The sequence below is a fragment of the Ammospiza caudacuta genome, chromosome 29, assembly GCF_027887145.1.
Source record: "Ammospiza caudacuta isolate bAmmCau1 chromosome 29, bAmmCau1.pri, whole genome shotgun sequence".
Lineage (NCBI taxonomy): Eukaryota > Metazoa > Chordata > Aves > Passeriformes > Passerellidae > Ammospiza > Ammospiza caudacuta.
In genome coordinates this window covers 1,424,341-1,446,405 of record NC_080621.1, presented here as the reverse complement: position 1 = coordinate 1,446,405, position 22,065 = coordinate 1,424,341, and the positions used below count along the sequence as shown (strand labels likewise).

Below are 22,065 nucleotides of genomic sequence, written 5' to 3'. Positions count from 1 at the left end.
CCATTCCCGAATTTTTCCGCCATTTAACGGAGAGTCCGAACTTCGCGTTTTTTTTTGGTTTTTTTTTCATTTTTTTTCTCGTTTTTCGCGTTGTTTTTGTTTTTTTTTTGGCCAGGAAAAAAAAAAAAAAAAAAAAAGGGAAAAAATAAAGAAAAAAAAAAAAAAAAAGGAAAATTTTTTTTTTTGTTGATATTTTTCCACTTTTTTTTTTTTTTTTTTTTCCGGAATTTTTTTTTTTCTTTTTTTTTTTTTTTTGGGAAAAGTGAAAATTCCCGGCCGGAGTCGCCTCTCCTAGAAAAGATTCTCCTCGAAAATGGCCAAGAGGTCGCTCTGGAAGTTCATGTCGATCGTCGCCGCCATCTGCAAAAAAAACGGAAAAATGGGAAAAAATTCCAGGGAAATTTCATCCCAATTTTGGTTGATTTTTTTGGGGGCATTTCTGGGATTTTTGGGGCTTTTTTTGGGCGTTTTTGGGGTTTTTTTGGGCTTTTTTGGGGTAATTTTTGGGTTGTTTTTGGGGTAATTTCCAGGCTTTTTGTGGTTTATTTTTTGGCCTTTTTTGGGAGTATTTTTGGCTTTTTTTGAGGTAATTTTTGGGTTATTTCTGGTTTTTTTTTGGGCTTTTTTGGGGTAATTTTTGGGTTGTTTTTGGGGTAATTTCCGGGCTTTTTGTGTTTTATTTTTATTTTTATTTATTTTTAGATTTTCTGGATTTTCTGGGCTCATTCTTGTCCTTCCTGGGGCATTTTTGGGCTTTTTTGGGGCATTTTTGGGGTAATTTTGGGGCTATTTCTGGTTTTTTTTGGGGTAATTTTTGGGTTGTTTTGGGCTTTTTTGGGGTAATTTCCGGGCTTTTTGTGTTTTATTTTTATTTTTATTTATTTTTAGATTTTCTGGATTTTTTTGGACATTTTTGGGCTCATTCTTGTCCTTCCTGGGGCATTTTTGGCCTTTTTTGGGGCTATTTTTGGCTTTTTTTGAGGTAATTTTTGGGTTATTTCTGGATTATTTTTTTGTCTTTTTTGGGGTAATTTCCGGGCTTTTTGTGGTTTTATTTTTATTTATTTTTAGATTTTCTGGATTTTTCGGCCTCATTCTTGTCCTTCCTGGGGCATTTTTGGGGCTATTTTGGGCTTTTTTGGGCATTTTTGGGTTATTTCAGGTTTTTTTGGGCTTTTTTGGGGTAATTTTTGGGTTGTTTTTGGGGTAATTTCCGGGCTTTTTGTGTTTTATTTTTATTTTTATTTATTTTTAGATTTTCTGGATTTTCTGGGCTCATTCTTGTCCTTCCCGGGGCATTTTTGGGGCTATTTTGGGCTTTTTTGGGGCATTTTTGGGGCTATTTTGGGCTTTTTTTGGGCGTTTTTGGGATAATTTTTGGGTTATTTCTGGATTTTTTTTTTCTCTTTTTTGGGGTAATTTTTGGGCTTTTTTGGGGTAATTTCCGGGCTTTTTGTGTTTTATTTTTATTTTTATTTATTTTTAGATTTTCTGGATTTTTTGGGACACTTTTGGGCTCATTCTTGTCCTTCCTGGGGCATTTTTGGCTTTATTTTTTTGCATTTTTGAAGGTAATTTCTGGAAACTTTTGGCACTTTTGGGTCTTTCAGGACTTTTTTGGGGCTTTGTTTTGGGCATTTTGGGGCTCATTTTCTGCTTTTGTCGGGGTCAGGTTTTGGGGTCATTTTTGATTTTTTTGGGGCATTTTGGGGGAAATTTCTGGATTTTTTTGGGATAATTTTTGGCTTTTTTGGGAGCTTTTCTGCTCATTTTTGGTGCTTTTTTTTGCAATTTTGGGGGGAATTTCTGGATTTTTTTGGGTCATTTCAGGGCTTTTTTTTTTTTTGGCCATTTTGGGGTCTTTTTTTGGCATTTTTGGGTTCAGTTTTGGCTGTTTTGGGGTCAATTTTTGGGTCATTTTTTGGGACTTTTCAGGGCTTTTTTGGGCACTTTTTGGTCACTTTGGTATTTTTGGGGTATTTTTGGCCCTTTTGGGCATTTTTCTGGGTCGTTCCTGAATTTCTGGGACATTTTTGGAGAAATTTCTGACTTTTTTGGGGCATTTTTGGGGAGAAGATTCCCAGAATTCCCAATTTTTTTTCCCTTTCCCAGGAATATTCTGATTATTCCCCCATTTTTGGGGCCCTTTTTCCAGGAATATTCTGATTATTCCCCCCATTTTCAGGGCCCTTTTTCCAGGAATATTCTGATTTTTCCCCTCATTTTTGGGGCCCTTTTCCCAGGAATATTCTGATTATTCCTTCCCATTTTTGGGGCCCTTTTTTGGGAATATTCTGATTATTTCCCCATTTTCAGGGCCCTTTTCCCAGGAATATTCTGATTATTCCCCCATTTTTGGGACCCTTTCCCAGGAATATTCTGATTATTCCTTCCCATTTTTGGGGCCCTTTCCCAGGAATATTCTGATTATTCCTTCCCATTTTTGGGGCCCTTTTTTGGGAATATTCTGATTATTCCTTCCCATTTTCGGGCCCCTTTTTCCAGGAATATTCTGATTATTCCCCCCATTTTTGGGGCCCTTTTTTGGGAATATTCTGATTTTTCCTTCCCATTTTCGGGCCCCTTTTTCCAGGAATATTCTGATTATTCCCCCCATTTTTGGGGCCCTTTTTTGGGAATATTCTGATTATTCACCCCATTTTTGGGGCCCTTTTTTGGGAATATTCTGATTATTCCTTCCCATTTTCGGGCCCCTTTTTCCAGGAATATTCTGATTATTCCCCCCATTTTTGGGGCCCTTTCCCAGGAATATTCTGATTATTCCTTCCCATTTTTGGGGCCCTTTTTCCAGGAATATTCTGATTATTCCCCCCATTTTTGGGGCCCTTTTTTGGGAATATTCTGATTATTCACCCCATTTTTGGGGCCCTTTTTTGGGAATATTCTGATTATTCCTTCCCATTTTCGGGCCCCTTTTTCCAGGAATATTCTGATTATTCCCCCCATTTTTGGGGCCCTTTTTTGGGAATATTCTGATTTTTCCTTCCCATTTTCGGGCCCCTTTTTCCAGGAATATTCTGATTATTCCCCCCATTTTTGGGGCCCTTTTTTGGGAATATTCTGATTATTCACCCCATTTTTGGGGCCCTTTTTTGGGAATATTCTGATTATTCCTTCCCATTTTCGGGCCCCTTTTTCCAGGAATATTCTGATTATTCCCCCCATTTTTGGGGCCCTTTCCCAGGAATATTCTGATTATTCCTTCCCATTTTTGGGGCCCTTTTTTGGGAATATTCTGATTATTCCTTCCCATTTTCAGGGCCCTTTTTCCAGGAATATTCTGATTATTCCCATTATTTCCCCCATTTTTTGCTCCCCATTTCTGTGATTATTCCCATTATTTCCTATATTTTTTGTGCCCCATTTCTGTGATTATTCCCAATATTTCTCCCCATTATTTCCCCCATTTTTTCCTCCCCATTTCTGTGATCATTCCCATTATTTCCCCCATTATTTCCCCCCATTTCTGTGATTATTCTCATTATTTCCTATATTTTTTGCACCCCTTTTCTGTGATTATTCCCATTATTTCTCCCCATTTCTGTGATTATTCCCATTATTTTCCCCATTTTTTAGCTCCCCATTTCTGTGATTATTCCCATTATTTCCTGTATTTTTTGCTCCCCATTTCTGTGATTATTCCCATTATTTCCTATATTTTTTGCGCCCCATTTCTGTGATCATTCCCATTATTTCCGATATTTTTTGCTCCCCATTTCTGTGATCATTCCCATTATTTCCCCCATTATTTCCCCCATTTTTTGCTCCTCATTTCTGTGATCATTCCCATTATTTCCCCCATTATTTCCCCCCATTTCTGTGATCATTCCCATTATTTCCCCCATTATTTCCATCCATTTCTGTGATCATTCCCATTATTTCCCCCATTATTTCCTGTATTTTTTGCTCCCCATTTCTGTGATCATTCCCATTATTTCCCCCATTTTTTGCTCTCCATTTCTGTGATCATTCCCATTATTTCCCCCATTATTTCCTGTATTTTTTGCTCCCCATTTCTGTGATCATTCCCATTATTTCCCCCATTTTTTGTGCCCCATTTCTGTGATCATTCCCATTATTTCCCCCATTATTTCCTGTATTTTTTGCTCCCCATTTCTGTGGTCATTCCCATTATTTCCCCCATTTTTTGCTCTCCATTTCTGTGATCATTCCCATTATTTCCCCCATTATTTCCTGTATTTTTTGCTCCCCATTTCTGTGATTTTTCCCGTTAATCCCCCCCATTTTCGTCCCGATTTAACCCTTCCCTCACCGCTTCCCGGCGCCTCCTCTCCTGCTCCCTCTTCCGCGCCATCTCGCGCTGCTGGTCCAGCATGGCCTGCGAGGAGCCGCCCGGGCCCGGGGGCTGCGGAGCCGCCGCCGACACCGGCACCGAGCCGGGCACGGGCACCGAGCCGGGCACCGAGCCGGGCACCGAGCCGGGCACCGGCACCGAGCCCGCGGCCGCCGGCGGCTGCTGCTGCTGCTGCTCCTGGCGCCGCCGAACCTCCTCGTGCACCCGGCGCGCCTGCTCCAGCGCGTCCTCGTCCTCCCGGGTCCTGCGGAGTGACCACAGTGACCGTGAGTGACCACTGAGTGACCACTGAGTGACCATGAGTGACCATCAGTGACCACTGAGTGACCATGAGTGACCATCAGTGACCATGAGTGACCACAGTGACCACTGAGTGACCATGAGTGACCAGGAACCCCCAGACTGTTCTAGAACCTCCTCGTGCACCCGGCGCGCCTGCTCCAGCGCGTCCTCGTCCTCCCGGGTCCTGCGGAGTGACCACAGTGACCGTGAGTGACCATGAGTGACCAGGAGTGACCACTGAGTGACCATTGAGTGACCATCAGTGACCATGAGTGACCATGAGTGACCACAGTGACCATGAGTGACCATGAGTGACCAGGAACCCCCAGACTGTTCTAGAACCTCCTCGTGCACCCGGCGCGCCTGCTCCAGCGCGTCCTCGTCCTCCCGGGTCCTGCGGAGTGACCACAGTGACCATGAGTGACCACTGAGTGACCATGAGTGACCATGAGTGACCATCAGTGACCACTGAGTGACCACAGTGACCATGAGTGACCATGAGTGACCATGAGTGACCACTGAGTGACCATCAGTGACCACTGAGTGACCACAGTGACCACTGAGTGACCACTGAGTGACCACTGAGTGACCATGAGTGACCATGAGTGACCAGGAACTCCCAGACTGTTCTAGAACCTCCTCGTGCACTCGGCGCGCCTGCTCCAGCGCGTCCTCGTCCTCCCGGGTCCTGCGGAGGGACCGTGAGTGACCGTGAGTGACCATGAGTGACCATGAGTGACCATCAGTGACCACTGAGTGACCATCAGTGACCACTGAGTGACCACAGTGACCACTGAGTGACCACTGAGTGACCATGAGTGACCATCAGTGACCATGAGTGACCAGGAACCCCCAGACTGTTCTAGAACCTCCTCGTGCACCCGGCGCGCCTGCTCCAGCGCGTCCTCGTCCTCCCGGGTCCTGCGGAGTGACCACAGTGACCGTGAGTGACCATGAGTGACCACAGTGACCATGAGTGACCATTGAGTGACCATCAGTGACCATGAGTGACCATGAGTGACCACAGTGACCATGAGTGACCATGAGTGACCAGGAACCCCCAGACTGTTCTAGAACCTCCTCGTGCACCCGGCGCGCCTGCTCCAGCGCGTCCTCGTCCTCCCGGGTCCTGCGGAGTGACCACAGTGACCGTGAGTGACCATGAGTGACCATGAGTGACCATGAGTGACCATCAGTGACCACTGAGTGACCATCAGTGACCATGAGTGACCAGGAACCCCCAGACTGTTCTAGAACCTCCTCGTGCACCCGGCGCGCCTGCTCCAGCGCGTCCTCGTCCTCCCGGGTCCTGCGGAGGGACCGTGAGTGACCGTGAGTGACCATGAGTGACCATCAGTGACCATGAGTGACCACTGAGTGACCATGAGTGACCATGAGTGACCACTGAGTGACCACAGTGACCATGAGTGACCACAGTGACCATTGAGTGAGTGACCACTGAATGACCACTGAGTGACCAGGAGTGACCATAAGTGCCCACTGAGTTACCATCAGTGACCACAGTGACCATCAGTGACCACTGAGTGACCAGGAGTGACCATGAGTGACCATCAGTGACCATGACCCGGACACAAGTCAGGAAATGTGGCAAAGGGGTCGTGGAGTGACCAGGAGTGCCCAGCGGTGTCTCTGGTGTTCCTGATGGTGCTTGAGTAGCTCCTGGTGCTGTTTGTGGAGTTCTGGTGATGTTTGTGGGTAATGTGCTGAAAACTGTGGTGTCTCTGGTGGTGTTTATGGAGTCCCTGCTGGTGTTTGTGGTGTCTCTGGTGGTGTTCCTGATGTTCCTGCTGGTGTTTGTGGTGGATCTGGTGATGGTTCTGGTGTCTCTGGTGGTGTTTTGGAGTCCCTGCTGGTGTTTGTGGTGTCTCTGGTGTTCCTGATGATGGTTCTGATGTCCCTGCTGCTGTTCCTGGTGTCCCTGCTGCTGTTTGTGGTGTTGATGGTGGCGTTCTGGAGTCCCTGCTGATGTCTGTGATGTTCCTGGAGATGTTCCTGGTGTCCCTGCTGCTGTTTGTGATGTTCCTGGTGGTGTTTATGGAGTCCCTGCTGCTGTTTGTGGTGTCCCTGCTGCTGTTTGTGGTGTCTCTGGTGGTGTTTTGGAGTCCCTGTGACGTTCTGTGACGCTCCCGGAGCTGTTCCCGGTGTCCCTGCTGCTGTTTGTGATGTTCCTGGAGCTGTTCCTGGTGTCCCTGCTGCTGTTTGTGATGTTCCTGGTGGTGTTTGTGGAGTCCCTGCTGCTGTTTGTGATGTTCCTGGAGCTGTTCCTGGTGTCCCTGGTAGTGTTTGTGGTGTCTCTGGTGGTGTTTGTGGAGTTCCTGGTGGTGTTTTGGAGTCCCTGTGATGTTCTGTGATGTTCCTGGAGCTGTTCCTGGTGTCCCTGCTGCTGTTTGTGATGTTTCTGGTGGTGTTTGTGATGTTCCTGGTGGTGTTTTGGAGTCCCTGTGATGTTCTGTGATGTTCCTGCTGCTGTTTGTGGTGTCCCTGCTGCTGTTTGTGGTGTTCATGGTGGTGTTATGGAGTCCCTGTGATGTTCTGTGATGTTCCTGCTGGTGTTTGTGATGTCCCTGCTGCTGTTTGTGGAGTTCCTGGTGGTGTTTATGGAGTCCCTGCCAATGTTCTGTGATGTTCCTGGAGCTGTCTGTGGTGTCCCTGCTGGTGTTTGTGGTGTGTCTGGTGGTGTTTGTGGTGTCCCTGCTGCTGTTTGTGGAGTTCCTGGTGGCATTCTGGAGTCCCTGTGATGTTTGTGATGTCCCTGCTGCTGTTCCCGGTGTCCCTGCTGCTGTTTGTGGAGTTCCCGGTGGCATTCTGGAGCCCCTGTGATGTTCTGTGATGTTCCTGGAGCTGTTCCCGGTGTCCCTGCTGCTGTTTGTGGTGTTCATGGTGGTGTTATGGAGTCCCTGTGATGTTCTGTGGTGCTCCTGGAGCTGTTTGTGGTGTCCCTGCTGCTGTTTGTGGAGCTCCCGGTGCCATTCTGGAGCCCCTGAGATGTTCTGTGATGTTCCTGGAGCTGTTCCTGGTGTCCCTGCTGCTGTTTGTGGTGTCCCTGCTGCTGTTTGTGGAGCTCCTGGTGGTGTTATGGAGTCCCTGTGACGTTCTGTGATGTTCCTGGAGCTGTTCCTGGTGTCCCTGCTGCTGTTCCCGGTGTCTCCGCTGCTGTTTGTGGAGCTCCTGGTGCCATTCTGGAGCCCCTGAGATGTTCTGTGACGCTCCCGGAGCTGTTCCTGGTGTCCCCGCTGCTGTTTGTGATGTCCCTGCTGCTGTTTGTGGTGTCTCTGTGATGTTCTGTGGTGTCCCTGCTGCTGTTCCTGGTGTCCCCGCTGCTGTTTGTGGTGTCCCTGCTGCTGTTTGTGGTGTCTCTGTGATGTTCTGTGGTGTCCCTGCTGCTGTTTGTGGTGTCCCCGCTGCTGTTTGTGGTGTCTCTGTGATGTTCTGTGGTGTCTCTGTGATGTTCTGTGGTGTCTCTGTGATGTTCTGTGGTGTCCCTGCTGCTGTTTGTGGTGTCTCTGTGATGTTCTGTGGTGTCTCTGTGATGTTCTGTGGTGTCCCTGCTGCTGTTTGTGGTGTCTCTGTGATGTTCTGTGGTGTCTCTGTGATGTTCTGTGGTGTCCCTGCTGCTGTTTGTGGTGTCCCCGCTGCTGTTTGTGGTGTCTCTGTGATGTTCTGTGGTGTCTCTGTGATGTTCTGTGGTGTCTCTGTGATGTTCTGTGGTGTCCCTGCTGCTGTTTGTGGTGTCTCTGTGATGTTCTGTGGTGTCTCTGTGATGTTCTGTGGTGTCCCCGCTGCTGTTTGTGGTGTCTCTGTGATGTTCTGTGGTGTCTCTGTGATGTTCTGTGGTGCCCCTGCTGCTGTTTGTGGTGTCTCTGTGATGTTCTGTGGTGTCCCTGGTGGTGTTTGTGGTGTCTCTGTGATGTTCTGTGGTGTCCCTGCTGCTGTTTGTGGTGTCTCTGTGATGTTCTGTGGTGTCCCTGGTGGTGTTTGTGGTGTCTCTGTGATGTTCTGTGGTGTCCCTGGTGGTGTTTGTGGTGTCTCTGTGATGTTCTGTGGTGTCCCTGGTGGTGTTTGTGGTGTCTCTGTGATGTTCTGTGGTGTCTCTGTGATGTTCTGTGGTGTCCCTGCTGCTGTTTGTGGTGTCCCTGGTGGTGTTTGTGGTGTCCCTGTGATGTTCTGTGGTGTCCCTGGTGGTGTTTGCGGAGCTCCCGGTGCCATTCTGGAGCCCCCGTGGCGCTCCCGGCGCCGTTCCCGGTGTCCCCGCAGCCTCTCCCGCCCGTCCCCCCGTGCCGCCGGCGCCGCCCTCACCTCATCCTCTCCTGCTCGCGGCGCAGCCGCTCCTTCTCGCGCTCGGCCTGCTCGGCCTGGGCCTTGAGGGCCTTCTCGCGCTCCTCCTTCTCGCGCGCCGCCCGCTTGAACTGCTCGAAGGAGTCGCTCGAGGACTTGGCCGCGGCCGCCGGCGCCGCCGGGTGCTTCTGCACCAGCGACGCCCACGAGCCCATGTTCTTGATCTTCAGGTCCTAAGGGAGACGCGCGCGTCACCGCGGGGCCGCCGCGGGGTCCACCAGGATCCGGCAGAGCCGCGGCGGACGCCGTGGGACCCTCCGGTGGCTTTGTCCTGAGGACCTGGAGCCAAGCTGGTGGCATCTCAGGGGCTTCCCCAGGTCCCTCAGCCTGGTGGCATCTCAGGGGCTTCCCCAGGTCCCTCAGCCTGGTGGCATCTCAGGAGGCTCTCCCACATCCAACCCTGGAGTTTCCTCAGCCTGGTGGCATCTCAGGGGCTTCCCCAGGTCCCTCAGCCTGGTGGCATCTCAGGGGCTTCCCCAGGTCCCTCAGCCTGCTGGGATCTCAGGAGGCTCTCCCACATCCAACCCTGGAGTTCCCTCAGCCTGGTGGGATCTCAGGGGCTTCCCCAGGTCCCTCAGCCTGGAGGGATCTCAAGGGGTTCTCCCACATCCAACCCTGGAGTTTCCTCAGCCTGGTGGGATCTCAGGGGCTTCCCCAGGTCCCTCAGCCTGGTGGCATCTCAGGAGGCTCTCCCACATCCAACCCTGGAGTTTCCTCAGCCTGCTGGGATCTCACGGGCTTCTCCCACATCGAACCTCAGAGTTCCCTCAGCCTGGTGGGATCTCAGGGGCTTCACCAGGTCCCTCAGCCTGCTGGGATCTCAGGAGGTTCTCCCACATCCAACCTTGGAGTTCCCTCAGCCTGGTGGGATCTCAGGAGGTTCTCCCAGACCCAATCATGGCGCTCCCCAGGCTCCTCAGCCTGGTGGGATCTCAGTGGCTTCTCCCACATCCAACCTCAGAGCTCCCTCAGCCTGGTGGGATCTCAGGGGCTTCCCCAGGTCCCTCAGCCTGGAGGGATCTCAGGAGGTTCTCCCAGACCCAACCTTGGAGTTTCCTCAGCCTGGTGGGATCTCAGGAGGTCCCACACCCAATCCTGGGGTTCCCTCAGCCTGATGGGATCTCAGGAGGTTCTCCCAGACCCAGCCCTCGAGTCCCACAGGTCCCTCAGGCTGGTGGGATCTCAAGGAGTTCTCTGACACCCAACCATGGAGCTCCCCAGGTCCCTCAGCCTGGTGGGATCTCCGAGACCCAACCCTGGAGGTCCTCATGTCCCTCAACCTGGTGGGATCTCAGGGGCTTCTCTTGAGCCCAACCATGGAGCTCCACAGCTCCTTCAGCCTGGTGGGATCTCAAGGGGTTCTCCCAGACCCAACCCTGGAGTTCCCTCAGCCTGGTGGGAACTCAGAGGCTTCTGAAGGTCCCTCAGCCTGGTGGGATCTCAAGAAGTTCTCCCAGATCCAACCATGAGGTCTGGGACCCACCAGAACTGTGGTGGACACCATGGGATCCTCCGGTGGCTTTGTCCTGAGGACCTGGAGCCAAGCCGGTGGGATCTCAGGGGCTTCTGAAGGTCCCTCAGGCTGCTGGGATCTCTTAGACCCCATGCTGAAGTTCCTCAAGTCCCTCAGCCCGGTGGGATCTCAGAGGCTTCTCCCAGATGCAACCGTGAGGTCTGGGAGCCACCAGGAGCTACCAGAACTGTGGTGGACACCATGGAAACCTCTGGTGGCTTTGTCCTGAGGACCTGGAGCCAAGCTGGTGGCATCTCAGGAGGTTCTCCCAGACTCAATCCAGGAGTCCCACAGGTCCCTCAGCCTGGTGGGATCTCAAAGGGTTCTCTGAGATCCAACCTTGGAGTTCCCTCAGCCTGGTGGGATCTCCGAGACCCAACCCTGGAGTTCCTCATGTCCCTCAACCTGGTGGGATCTCAGGGGGTTCTCCTAGATACAACCATGAGCTCCACCAGCAGCTACCAGAACCGTGGTGGCCTCCATGGGATCCTCCAGTGGCCCTGTCCTGAGGACCTGGAGCCAACCTGGAGGTCCCTCAGCCTGATGGGATCTCAGGAGGTTCTCCAAGACCCAGCCCTCGAATCCCACAGGTCCCTCACCCTGATGGGATCTCAGAGGCTTCTGAAGGTCCCTCAGCCCGGTGGGATCTCAAGAAGTTCTCCCAGATCCAACCATGAGGTCTGGGATCCACCAGAACCGTGGTGGCCTCCATGGGATCCTCCAGTGGCTTTGTCACGAGGACCTGGAGCCAACCTGGTGGGATCTCAGAAGGTTCTTCCACATCCAACCCTGGAGCTCTCCAGGTCCCTCAGCCTGGAGGGATCTCAGGAGGTTCTCCCACATCCAACCTTGGAGTTTCCTCAGCCTGGTGGGATCTCAGGAGGTTCTCTGAGACCCAATCATGGCGCTCCCCAGGCTCCTCAGCCTGGTGGGATTTTTTTTCCCCCAAAATCTGTGATTTTTTTTCCCCCAAAAACTGGAATTTTTTCCCCAACACTTGTGGATTTTTTCCCAAAAACTGAGATTTTTTTGCCCCAAAATATTGGGATTTTTGCCCAAAAATTGTTGTTTTTTTTATTCCCAGAACGTTGAGGGTTTTTTCCCCAGAATGTTGGGATTTTTTAGCCCCGAATTCTTTAGTTTTTGCCCGAATTTGTAATTTTTGTTACCTTTTTTGGGGCCACGGGGGTTTTGGGCTCCGCCTTCGGCCGCTCCTTGTCGGGGCCGGGCGGGGCCGGCTCGGGGGGGCGGATCACGGCCCGCGCCCCTCCCCCCTCCAGCGCCTTCAGCTCCGGCCCTGCAGCCAAAAACGGGAGATTTGGGATTTGGGAACCCAAAAAACAAAAACTTCCACATTTTGGAACCCAAAAATGGGAATTATGGGGATTTGGGAACCCAAAAAACAAAAATTTCGGGATTTTGGAACCCCAGAATTGGGGATTCTGAGCCCAAAACTGGGCTGGGTCACAGCCCCTCCCCCCTCCAGCGCCTTCAGCTCCGGCCCTGGACACACAAAAAGGGGAAATTTGGGGATTTGGAACCCAAAAATGGGAATTATGGGGATTTTGGAACCAAAAAAATGGGAATTATGGGGATTTGGGAACCCCAAAATTGGGGATTCTGAGCCCAAAACTGGGCTGGGTCACAGCCCCTCCCCCCTCCAGCGTCGTCAGCTCCGGCCCTGCAGCCAAAAATGGGAAATTTGGGATTTTGGAACCCAAAAAACAAAAACTTCCACATTTTGGAACTCCAAAATGGGAAATTTGGGGATTCTGGAACCCAAAAATGGGAATTATGGGGATTTGGGAACCCAAAAAATGGGAGATTTCGGCATTTTGGGTTCCAAAACCCAAAAATTTCCACATTTTGGAACCCAAAACCCAAAAATTTCGGGATTTTGGAACCCAAAAATGGAAAATTATGGGGATTTGGGAACCCCAAAATTGGGGATTCTGAGCCCAAAACTGGGCTGGCCCGCGCCCCTCCCCCCTCCAGCGTCGTCAGCTCCGGCCCTGCAGCCAAAAATGGGAAATTTGGGATTTTGGAACCCAAAAAACAAAAACTTCCACATTTTGGAACCCAAAAATGGGAATTATGGGGATTTGGGAACCCAAAAAACAAAAATTTCGGGATTTTGGAACCCCAGAATTGGGGATTCTGAGCCCAAAATTGGGCTGGGTCACAGCCCCTCCCCCCTCCAGCGCCTTCAGCTCCGGCCCTGGAAACCCAAAAAGGGGAAATTTGGGGATTTGGAACCCAAAAATGGGAATTATGGGGATTTGGGACCCAAAAATTGGAATTATGGGGATTTGGGAACCCCAAAATTGGGGATTCTGAGCCCAAAACTGGGCTGGCCCGCGCCCCTCCCCCCTCCAGCGTCGTCAGCTCCGGCCCTGCAGCCAAAAATGGGAAATTTGGGATTTTGGAACCCAAAAACCAAAAACTTCCACATTTTGGAACTCCAAAATGGGAAATTTGGGGATTCTGGAACCCAAAAATGGGAATTATGGGGATTTGGGAACCCAAAAATGGGAATTATGGGGAGTTTGGAACCCAAAAAATGGGAGATTTCGGCATTTTGGGTTCCAAAACCCAAAAATTTCCACATTTTGGAACCCAAAACCCAAAAATTTCGGGATTTTGGAACCCAAAAATGGAAAATTTTGGGATTTGGGAACTCAAAATTGGGGATTCTGAGCCCAAAACTGGGCTGGCCCGCGCCCCTCCCCTCTCCAGCGTCGTCAGCTCCGGCCCTGCAGCCAAAAATGGGAAATTTGGGATTTTGGAACCCAAAAAACAAAAACTTCCACATTTTGGAACCCAAAAATGGGAATTATGGGGATTTGGGAACCCAAAAAACAAAAATTTCGGGATTTTGGAACCCCAAAATTGGGGATTCTGAGCCCAAAATTGGGCTGGGTCACAGCCCCTCCCCCCTCCAGCGCCTTCAGCTCCGGCCCTGGACACACAAAAAGGGGAAATTTGGGGATTTGGAACCCAAAAATGGGAATTATGGGGATTTTGGAACATAAAAATGGGAATTATGGGGATTTGGGAACCCCAAAATTGGGGATTCTGAGCCCAAAACTGGGCTGGCCCGCGCCCCTCCCCCCTCCAGCGTCGTCAGCTCCGGCCCTGCAGCCAAAAACGGGAGATTTGGGATTTTGGAACCCAAAAAACAAAAACTTCCACATTTTGGAACCCAAAAATGGGAATTATGGGGATTTGGGAACCCAAAAAACAAAAATTTCGGGATTTTGGAACCCCAAAATTGGGGATTCTGAGCCCAAAATTGGGCTGGGTCACAGCCCCTCCCCCCTCCAGCGCCTTCAGCTCCGGCCCTGGACACACAAAAATTGAAAATTTTGGGATTTTGGAACCCAAAAATGGGAAATTTTGGGATTTTGGAACCAAAAAAATGGGAATTATGGGGATTTGGGAACCCCAAAATTGGGGATTCTGAGCCCAAAACTGGGCTGGGTCACAGCCCCTCCCCCCTCCAGCGCCATCAGCTCCGGCCCTGGAAACCCAAAAAGGGGAAATTTGGGGATTTGGAACCCAAAAATGGGAATTATGGGGATTTGGGAACCAAAAATGGGAATTATGGGGATTTGGGAACCAAAAATGGGAGATTTTGGGATTTTGGAACCCAAAAATGGGAATTATGGGGATTTTGGAACCCAAAAATGGGAATTATGGGGATTTTGGAACCAAAAATGGGAGATTTGGGATTTTGGAACCCAAAAATGGGAAATTTTGGGATTTGGGAACCCAAAAATGGGAATTATGGGGATTTTGGAACCTAAAAAGGGAAATTTTTGGGATTTTGGAACGCAAAAAATGGAAATTTTCAGCATTTTGGAACCCAAAAATGAGAAATTTCGGGATTTTTGGGGTTTTTGACTCACTTCCATTAAATTTTATGGAATTTTTTGGGGTTTTTTTGGACTCACTTCCATTAAATTTTATGGGATTTTTTGGGGTTTCTTTGACCCACTTCCATTAAATTTTATGGGATTTTTGGGGGTTTTTTGACTCATTTCCATTAAATTTTATGGGATTTTTTTGACTCACTTCCATTAAATTTTATGGGATTTTTTTGGGTTTTTTTGACTCACTTCCATTAAATTTTATGGGATTTTTTGGGTTTTTTTGACTCACTTCCATTAAATTTTATGGGATTTTTTTGGGTTTTTTTGGACTCACTTCCATTAAATTTTATGGAATTTTTCGGTTTTTTTGGACTCACTTCCATTAAATTTTATGGGAATTTTTGGGGTTTCTTGACTCACTTCCATTAAATTTTATGGGATTTTTCGTGGTTTTTCTCTCTCCCCGTGACACTTTATGGGATTTTAATCTGATTTTAATGGGATTTTTTGGGTTTTTCTCTTTCCCCAGGGCACTTTATGGGATTTCAAAGGGATTTTTATTGGTTTTCCTCTTTCCCATGGCATTTTATGGGATTTTAATGGGATTTTTTTTTTGAGCTTTTCTCTCTCCCCATGACACCTTATGGGATTTCAATGGGATTTTTTGGGTTTTCTCTTTCCCCATTTCTCTTTCCTTCATGGATTTTAATGGGATTTTAATTTGTTTTTCTGGGGTTTTCTCTTTCCCAATGATACTTTATGGAATTTTAATGGGATTTTAATGGGATTTTTTTTTTTTTATTTCAATGGGATTTTTTGGGTTTTCTCTTTCCCCATTTCTCTTTCCTTCATGGATTTTAATGGAATTTTTTTTATTTTTTTTTTTCTGGGGTTTTCTCTTTCCCAATGATACTTTATGGAATTTTAATGGGATTTTAATGGGATTTTTTTTTTTTTATTTTTCTCTCTTGCTGAGAAGTTTTACGGGATTTTAACGGGATTTTTTTTTGGTTTTTTTGGCTTTTCATGGCCTCACTCACGCTGCGGGAGGTGCGGGGCCGCCTTGATGCCCTCGGGGTGGCCCTTGGGGGGCTCCTGGCGCAGGGGGGGGCTGAAGGTCTCGGTGCGGATCACGGGCGAGTGCAGCTTCTCCTCCTTCCCCGCGCCGAGCGGCTGCGACTGCACCACCGAGGCCGCGCGCAGCTCCTGCACGGAAACGCGGGATCAGGATTGTCCTAAAATCCCAAATCCTGACCCAAATCCCAATCCCGATACCGAGGCTGCTCGCAGCTCCTGCACGGAAACGCGGGATCAGGATTGTCCTAAAATCCCAAATCCTGACCCAAACCCCAATCCTGATCCTGACCCCAAACCCAATCCTGATACCGAGGCCGCGCGCAGCTCCTGTACGGAAACGTGGGATCAGGATTGTCCTAAAATCCCAAATCCTGACCCAAATCCCGATACCGAGGCTGCTCGCAGCTCCTGCATGGAAACGCGGGATCAGGATTGTCCTAAAATCCCAAATCCTGATCCTGATCCCAATCCCGATCCTGACCCCAAACCCAATCCTGACCCTGACCCCAAACCCAATCCTGATACCGAGGCCGCTCGCAGCTCCTGCCAGGGAAACGTGGGATCAGGATTGTCCTAAAATCCCAAATCCTGACCCAAATCCTGACCCAAATCCTGACCCAAATCCTGATACTGAGGCCACGCGCAGCTCCTGCCAGGGAAACGCGGGTTTGGGATGGACCCAAAATCCCAAATCCTGACCCAAATCCTGATCCTGACCCTGACCCCAAACCCAATCCTGATACCAACGCTGCTCACAGCTCCTGCCAGGGAAATTCGGGTTCAGGATCTGTTCTAAAATCCCAAATCCTGACCCCAATCCTGATCCTGACCCCAAACCCAATCCTGATACCGAGGCCGCTCGCAGCTCCTGCACGGAAACGTGGCTTTGGCATGGTCCCAAAATCCCAAATCCTGACCCCAAATCCCGATCCTGACCCCAAACCCAATCCTGATACCGAGGCCGCACGCATCTCCTGTATGGAAATGTGGCTTTGGGATGGACCCAAAATCCCAAATCCTGACCCCAAATCCCGATCCTGACCCTGACCCCAAACCCAATCCTGATACCGAGGCCGCTCGCAGCTCCTGTACAGAAACGTGGCTTTGGGATGGACCCAAAATCCCAAATCCTGACCCCAATCCTGATACCAACGCTGCTCGCAGCTCCTGCACGGAAATGTGGCTTTGGGATGGTCCCAAAATCCCAAATCCTGACCCCAAATCCCAAATCCTGACCCAAATCCTGACCCAAATCCTGATACCGAGGCCGCTCGCAGATCCTGCATGGGAACGTGGGTTTGGGATGGACCCAAAATCCCAAATCCTGACCCAAATCCTGATCCTGACCCTGACCCCAAACCCAATCCTGATACCAACGCCGCTCACAGCTCCTGCATGGAAATGTGGGTTTGGGATGGACCCAAAATCCCAAATCCTGACCCCAAATCCTGACCCAAATCCTGACCCTGGCGCTGCTCGCAGCTCCTGCACAGAAATGTGGGATCAGGATTGTCCTAAAATCCCAAATCCTGACTCCAATCCTGATACCAAGGCTGCTCGCAGCTCCTGTATGGAAATGTGGGATCAGGATTGTCCTAAAATCCCAAACCCTGACCCAAACCCCAATCCTGATCCTGACCACAACCCTGACTGTAATTTCTGCAGAAATGTGGGATCTGGATTGTCCTAAAATCCTAAATCCTGACCCCAATCCTGACCCTGGTGCTGCTCGCAGCTCCTGCAGAAATCTGGGTTTAGGATCTGTCCTAAAATCCCAATCCTGACCCCAATCCTGACACTGCTCCCAATTCCTGTGGATCCCCAAATCTCGTTTCTTCACTTGATCCCAAAACTCAAACCTGTTATTTTTCACCTGACCCCAAAACTGACCCCAAACCCCAAAATCCCATTTTTTCAGCCACCCTCAAACCCCAAACCCTGTTTGTTTCACCTGACCCCAAACCCCAAAATCCCATTTTTTCAGCTGCCCCCAAAACCTGCTGTTTTTCACCTGACCCCAAACCTCAAACCTCAAATCCCAAATCCCAAGCCCCAAAATCCCATTTTTCAGCTGCCCCCAAACCCCAAACCTGCTGTTTTTCACCTGACACCAAACCCCAAATCCCAAACCCAAAATCCCATTTTTTCAGCCGCCCCCAAATCCCAAACTGTGCTTGTTTCACTTGCTCCTAAACCCCAAAAATCCCATTTTTCAGCCAAACCCCAAACCCCAAATCTGCCGTTTCTCACCTGACCCCAAACCCCAACCCCCAAAATCCCATTTTTCATCTCCCCAAAACCCAAAGTTGGGTTGTTTCACCTAAACCCAAAGCCCAAACTCCAAACTCTAGCTGTTTCACCTGACCCCAAACCTCAAACTCCAAACCCCAAATCCCAAAAATCCCATTTTTCAGCACCTCAAACCCCAAATCTGTTGTTTCTCACCTGACCCCATACCCCAAAATCCCATTTTTCAGCCCCTCAAACCCCAAACCTCAAACCCCAAACCCCAAAATCTCATTTTTCAGCCCCTCAAACCCCAAATCCCAAACTCCAAAATCTCATTTTTCAGCCCCCCAAACCCCAAACTCGAAACCCCAAAACCCAAACCCCAAACTCAGGTTGTTTCACCTGACCCCAAACCCCAAACTTCAAGTCCCAAACTCACATTTTTTCACCCTCCCCGAACCCCAAATTCCCATTTTCCAGCCCCCGAACCCCAAACTCCCATTTGCCAACCCAAACCCCAAATTCCCATTTTCCAGCCCAAACCCCAAATTCCCATTTTTCACCCTCCCTGAACCCCAAATTCCCATTTTCCAGCCCCGAACCCCAAACTCCCATTTTCAGCCCCAAACCCCAAACTCCCATTTCCAACCCAAACCCCAAACTCCCATTTTCCACCCCTGAACCCCAAACTCCCATTTTCCAGCCCCAAACCCCAAATTCCCATTTTCAGCCCCGAACCCCAAATTCCCATTTCCAGCCCCAAACCCCAAATTCCCATTTCCAGCCCCAAACCCCAAACTCCCATTTTCAGCCCCAAACCCCCAAATTCCTGTTTCCGGCCCCAAACCCCAAACTCCCGTTTTCAGCCCCGAACCCCAAATTCCCATTTTCCAGCCCCAAACCCCAAACTCCCATTTTCAGCCCCAAACCCCAAATTCCCATTTTCCAACCCAAACCCCAAACTCCCATTTTCCAGCCCTGAACCCCAAACTCCCATTTTCCAGCCCCAAACCCCAAATTCCCATTTTCCAACCCAAACCCCAAATTCCCGTTTCCAGCCCCGAACCCCAAACTCCCATTTTCCACCCCTGAACCCCAAACTCCCATTTCCAGCCCCAAACCCCAAACTCCCATTTCCACCCTCCCCGAACCCCAAATTCCCGTTTTTCAGCCCCGAACCCCAAACTCCCATTTTCAGCCCCAAACCCCAAACTCCCATTTTCCAACCCAAACCCCAAATTCCCATTTCCAGCCCCGAACCCCAAACTCCCATTTTCAGCCCCGAACCCCAAATTCCCATTTCCAGCCCCGAACCCCAAACTCCCATTTTCCAACCCAAATCCCAAATTCCCATTTTCCAACCCAAATCCCAAATTCCCGTTTTCAGCCCCAAACCCCAAACTCCCATTTCCACCCTCCCCGAACCCCAAATTCCCATTTCCCACCCTGAACCCCAAACTCCCATTTTCCAGCCCCGAACCCCAAATTCCCATTTTCCAACCCAAATCCCAAATTCCCATTTTCCAACCCAAACCCCAAACTCCCATTTTCAGCCCCGAACCCCAAATTCCCATTTCCCACCCTGAACCCCAAACTCCCATTTCCAGCCCCAAACCCCAAATTCCCATTTCCAGCCCCGAACCCCAAACTCCCATTTTCCAACCCGAACCCCAAATCCCCGTTTCCGGCCCCCACCTGTTTTTTTGGCTGGATGTTCTGCTGGGGGGGCGACTGAGGCACGAGGCCCTGGAACGGCATCTGTGGGGAAGGCATCATCAGGGGGGAGGGGGCTTCCCGCAGGTGACCTGCAACAGGTGGGCACCGGTCAGTCACCGTCGTCACCGTCGTCACCGTCGGCGTCGTCACCGTCGGCATCGGCGTCGTCGCCACCGCTGACCCCGACGTGCACCCAAAAAAATCCCAGCGTGGACCCAAAGAACCCCAAATTCTCTTGAGGGACACCAGGGTTTCCTCAAAGAACCTCGGGATGGCCTCAAAGAACCCCAAGATGACCGTGAGGGACACCAGGATGTTCTCAAAGAACCTTGGGAGGGCCACAAAGAACTCCAAGATGTTCTTGAGGGACACCAGGATGTTCTCAAAGAACCCCAAATTCTCGAGGGACACCAGGATGTTCTCAAAGAACCTTGGGATGGCCTCAAAGAACCCCAAGATGTTCTTGAGGGACACCAGGATGTTCTCAAAGAACCCCAAGATGCTCTTGGGGAACGTTGGAGTTTCCTCAAGGAACCTCAAGATGCTCTTGAGGGACACCAGGATGTTCTCAAAGAACCCCAAATTCTCGAGGGACACCAGGATGTTCTCAAAGAACCCCAAGATGTTCTTGAGGGACACCAGGATGTTCTCAAAGAACCTTGGGATGGCCTCAAAGAACCCCAAGATGTTCTTGAGGGACACCAGGATGTTCTCAAAGAACCTTGGGAGGGCCACAAAGAACCCCAAGATGGCCTTGAGGGACACCAGGATGTTCTCAAAGAACCCCAAGTTGTTCTTGAGGGACACCAGGATGTTCTCAAAGAACCTTGGGATGTTCTTAAGGGACACCAGGATGTTCTCAAAGAACTTTGGGATGTTCTCAAAGAACCCCAAGATCTTCTTGAGGCACACCAAGATGTTCTCAAAGAACCCCAAGATGCTCTTGGGGAATGTCGGAGTTTCCTCAAGGAACCTCAAGATGCTCTTGAGGGACACCAGGGTTTCCTCAAAGAACCTCAGAATGGCCTCAAAGAACCCCAAGATGACCGTGAGGGACACCAGGATGTTCTCAAAGAACCTTGGGATGGCCTCAAAGAACCCCAAGATGCTCTTGAGGGACACCAGGATGTTCTCAAAGAACCCCAAGATGCTCTTGGGGAACGTCGGAGTTTCCTCAAGGAACCTCAAGATGTTCTTGAGGGACACCAGGATGTTCTCAAAGAACCTTGGGATGGCCTCAAAGAACCCCAAGATGCTCTTGAGGAACATCAATATCCTCAACACCTGGAGATCCCCAATACCTGGAGATCCCCAACACCTGGAGATCCCACAACACCCAGAGATCCCCAACACCTGGAGATCCCCAACACCTGGAGATCCCCAACATCTGGAGATCCCAACAGCTGCAAACTCTCAGAGCTCCCTGATGTGCTGAGCCCTCGCCAGGCGATTCCAGCCCACCCTTCCTGTCCACGCATCCATCATCCATCCACGGGTCTGTGTGTCCATCCATCATCCATCCATCGTCCGTCCATCCATCAACCATCCATCCCTCCACATGTCCGTCTGTCCCTCCATCCCCATCCATCCTTCATCCATCCATCCATGTGTCTGTCTGTCCATCCAGCATCCTCCCATTGTGTGTCCATCCATCATCCATCCATCCATCATCCTTCCATTGTGTCCATCCATCCATCATCCATCCATCCATCCATCATCCATCCATCCATGTGTCTGTCTGTCCATCCATCCATCCATCCATCCATCCATGTGTCTGTCTGTCCATCCATCATCCATCCATCCCTCATCCATCCATCATCCATCCATCATCCATCCATCCCTCATCCATCCATCCATCATCCATCCATCCATCCATCCATCCATCCATCCATCCATCCATCCATCATCCATCATCCATCCATCATCCATCCATCATCCTTCCATTGTGTCCATCCATCCATCATCCATCCATCCATCATCCATCCATCATCCATCATCCATCCATCCATCATCCATCCATCCATCATCCATCCACCCATCATCCATCCATCATCCATCCATCCATCCATCCATCATCCATCCATCCATCCATCCATCCATCCGTCATCCATCCATCATCCATCCATCATCCATCATCCATCATCCATCCATCCATCCATCCATCCATCATCCATCCATCCATCATCCATCCATCATCCATCCATCCATCCATCCATCCATCCGTCATCCATCCATCATCCATCCATCCATCCATCCATCCATCATCCATCCATCCATCCATCCATCATCCATCCATCCATCATCCATCCATCCATCATCCATCCATCATCCATCCATCCATCCATCCATCCATCCATCCATCCATCCATCCATCCGTCATCCATCCATCATCCATCCATCCATCCATCATCCATCATCCATCCATCCATCCATCCATCATCCATCCATCCATCCATCCATCATCCATCATCCATCCATCCATCCATCCATCCATCCATCCATCATCCATCCATCATCCATCCATCCATCCATCATCCATCCATCCATCCATCCATCCATCATCCATCATCCATCCATCCCTCATCCATCCATCCATCATCCATCCATCCATCATCCATCCATCCATCCATCATCCATCATCCATCCATCCATCCATCATCCATCCATCCATCATCCATCATCCA

The 22,065-nt window shown here is 49.9% G+C and overlaps 1 protein-coding gene across 1 annotated transcript in view; it reads right to left on the bottom strand.

The window, feature by feature from the left end:
• Window positions 1–238: 238 nt before the first annotated feature.
• Window positions 239–22,065, bottom strand: part of BRD4 (bromodomain containing 4) — a 74,737-nt gene continuing 52,910 nt past the window's right edge. The window contains exons 17-22 of the mRNA XM_058821434.1: window positions 19,361–19,470; window positions 15,400–15,565; window positions 11,657–11,784; window positions 8,936–9,147; window positions 4,295–4,580; window positions 239–360 (exon numbers count right to left, since the gene is read on the bottom strand). Of these exons, the coding sequence (XP_058677417.1) occupies window positions 292–360; window positions 4,295–4,580; window positions 8,936–9,147; window positions 11,657–11,784; window positions 15,400–15,565; window positions 19,361–19,470 (971 nt within the window). The 3' untranslated portion in view covers window positions 239–291. The remainder of the gene's footprint in view (window positions 361–4,294; window positions 4,581–8,935; window positions 9,148–11,656; window positions 11,785–15,399; window positions 15,566–19,360; window positions 19,471–22,065) is intronic.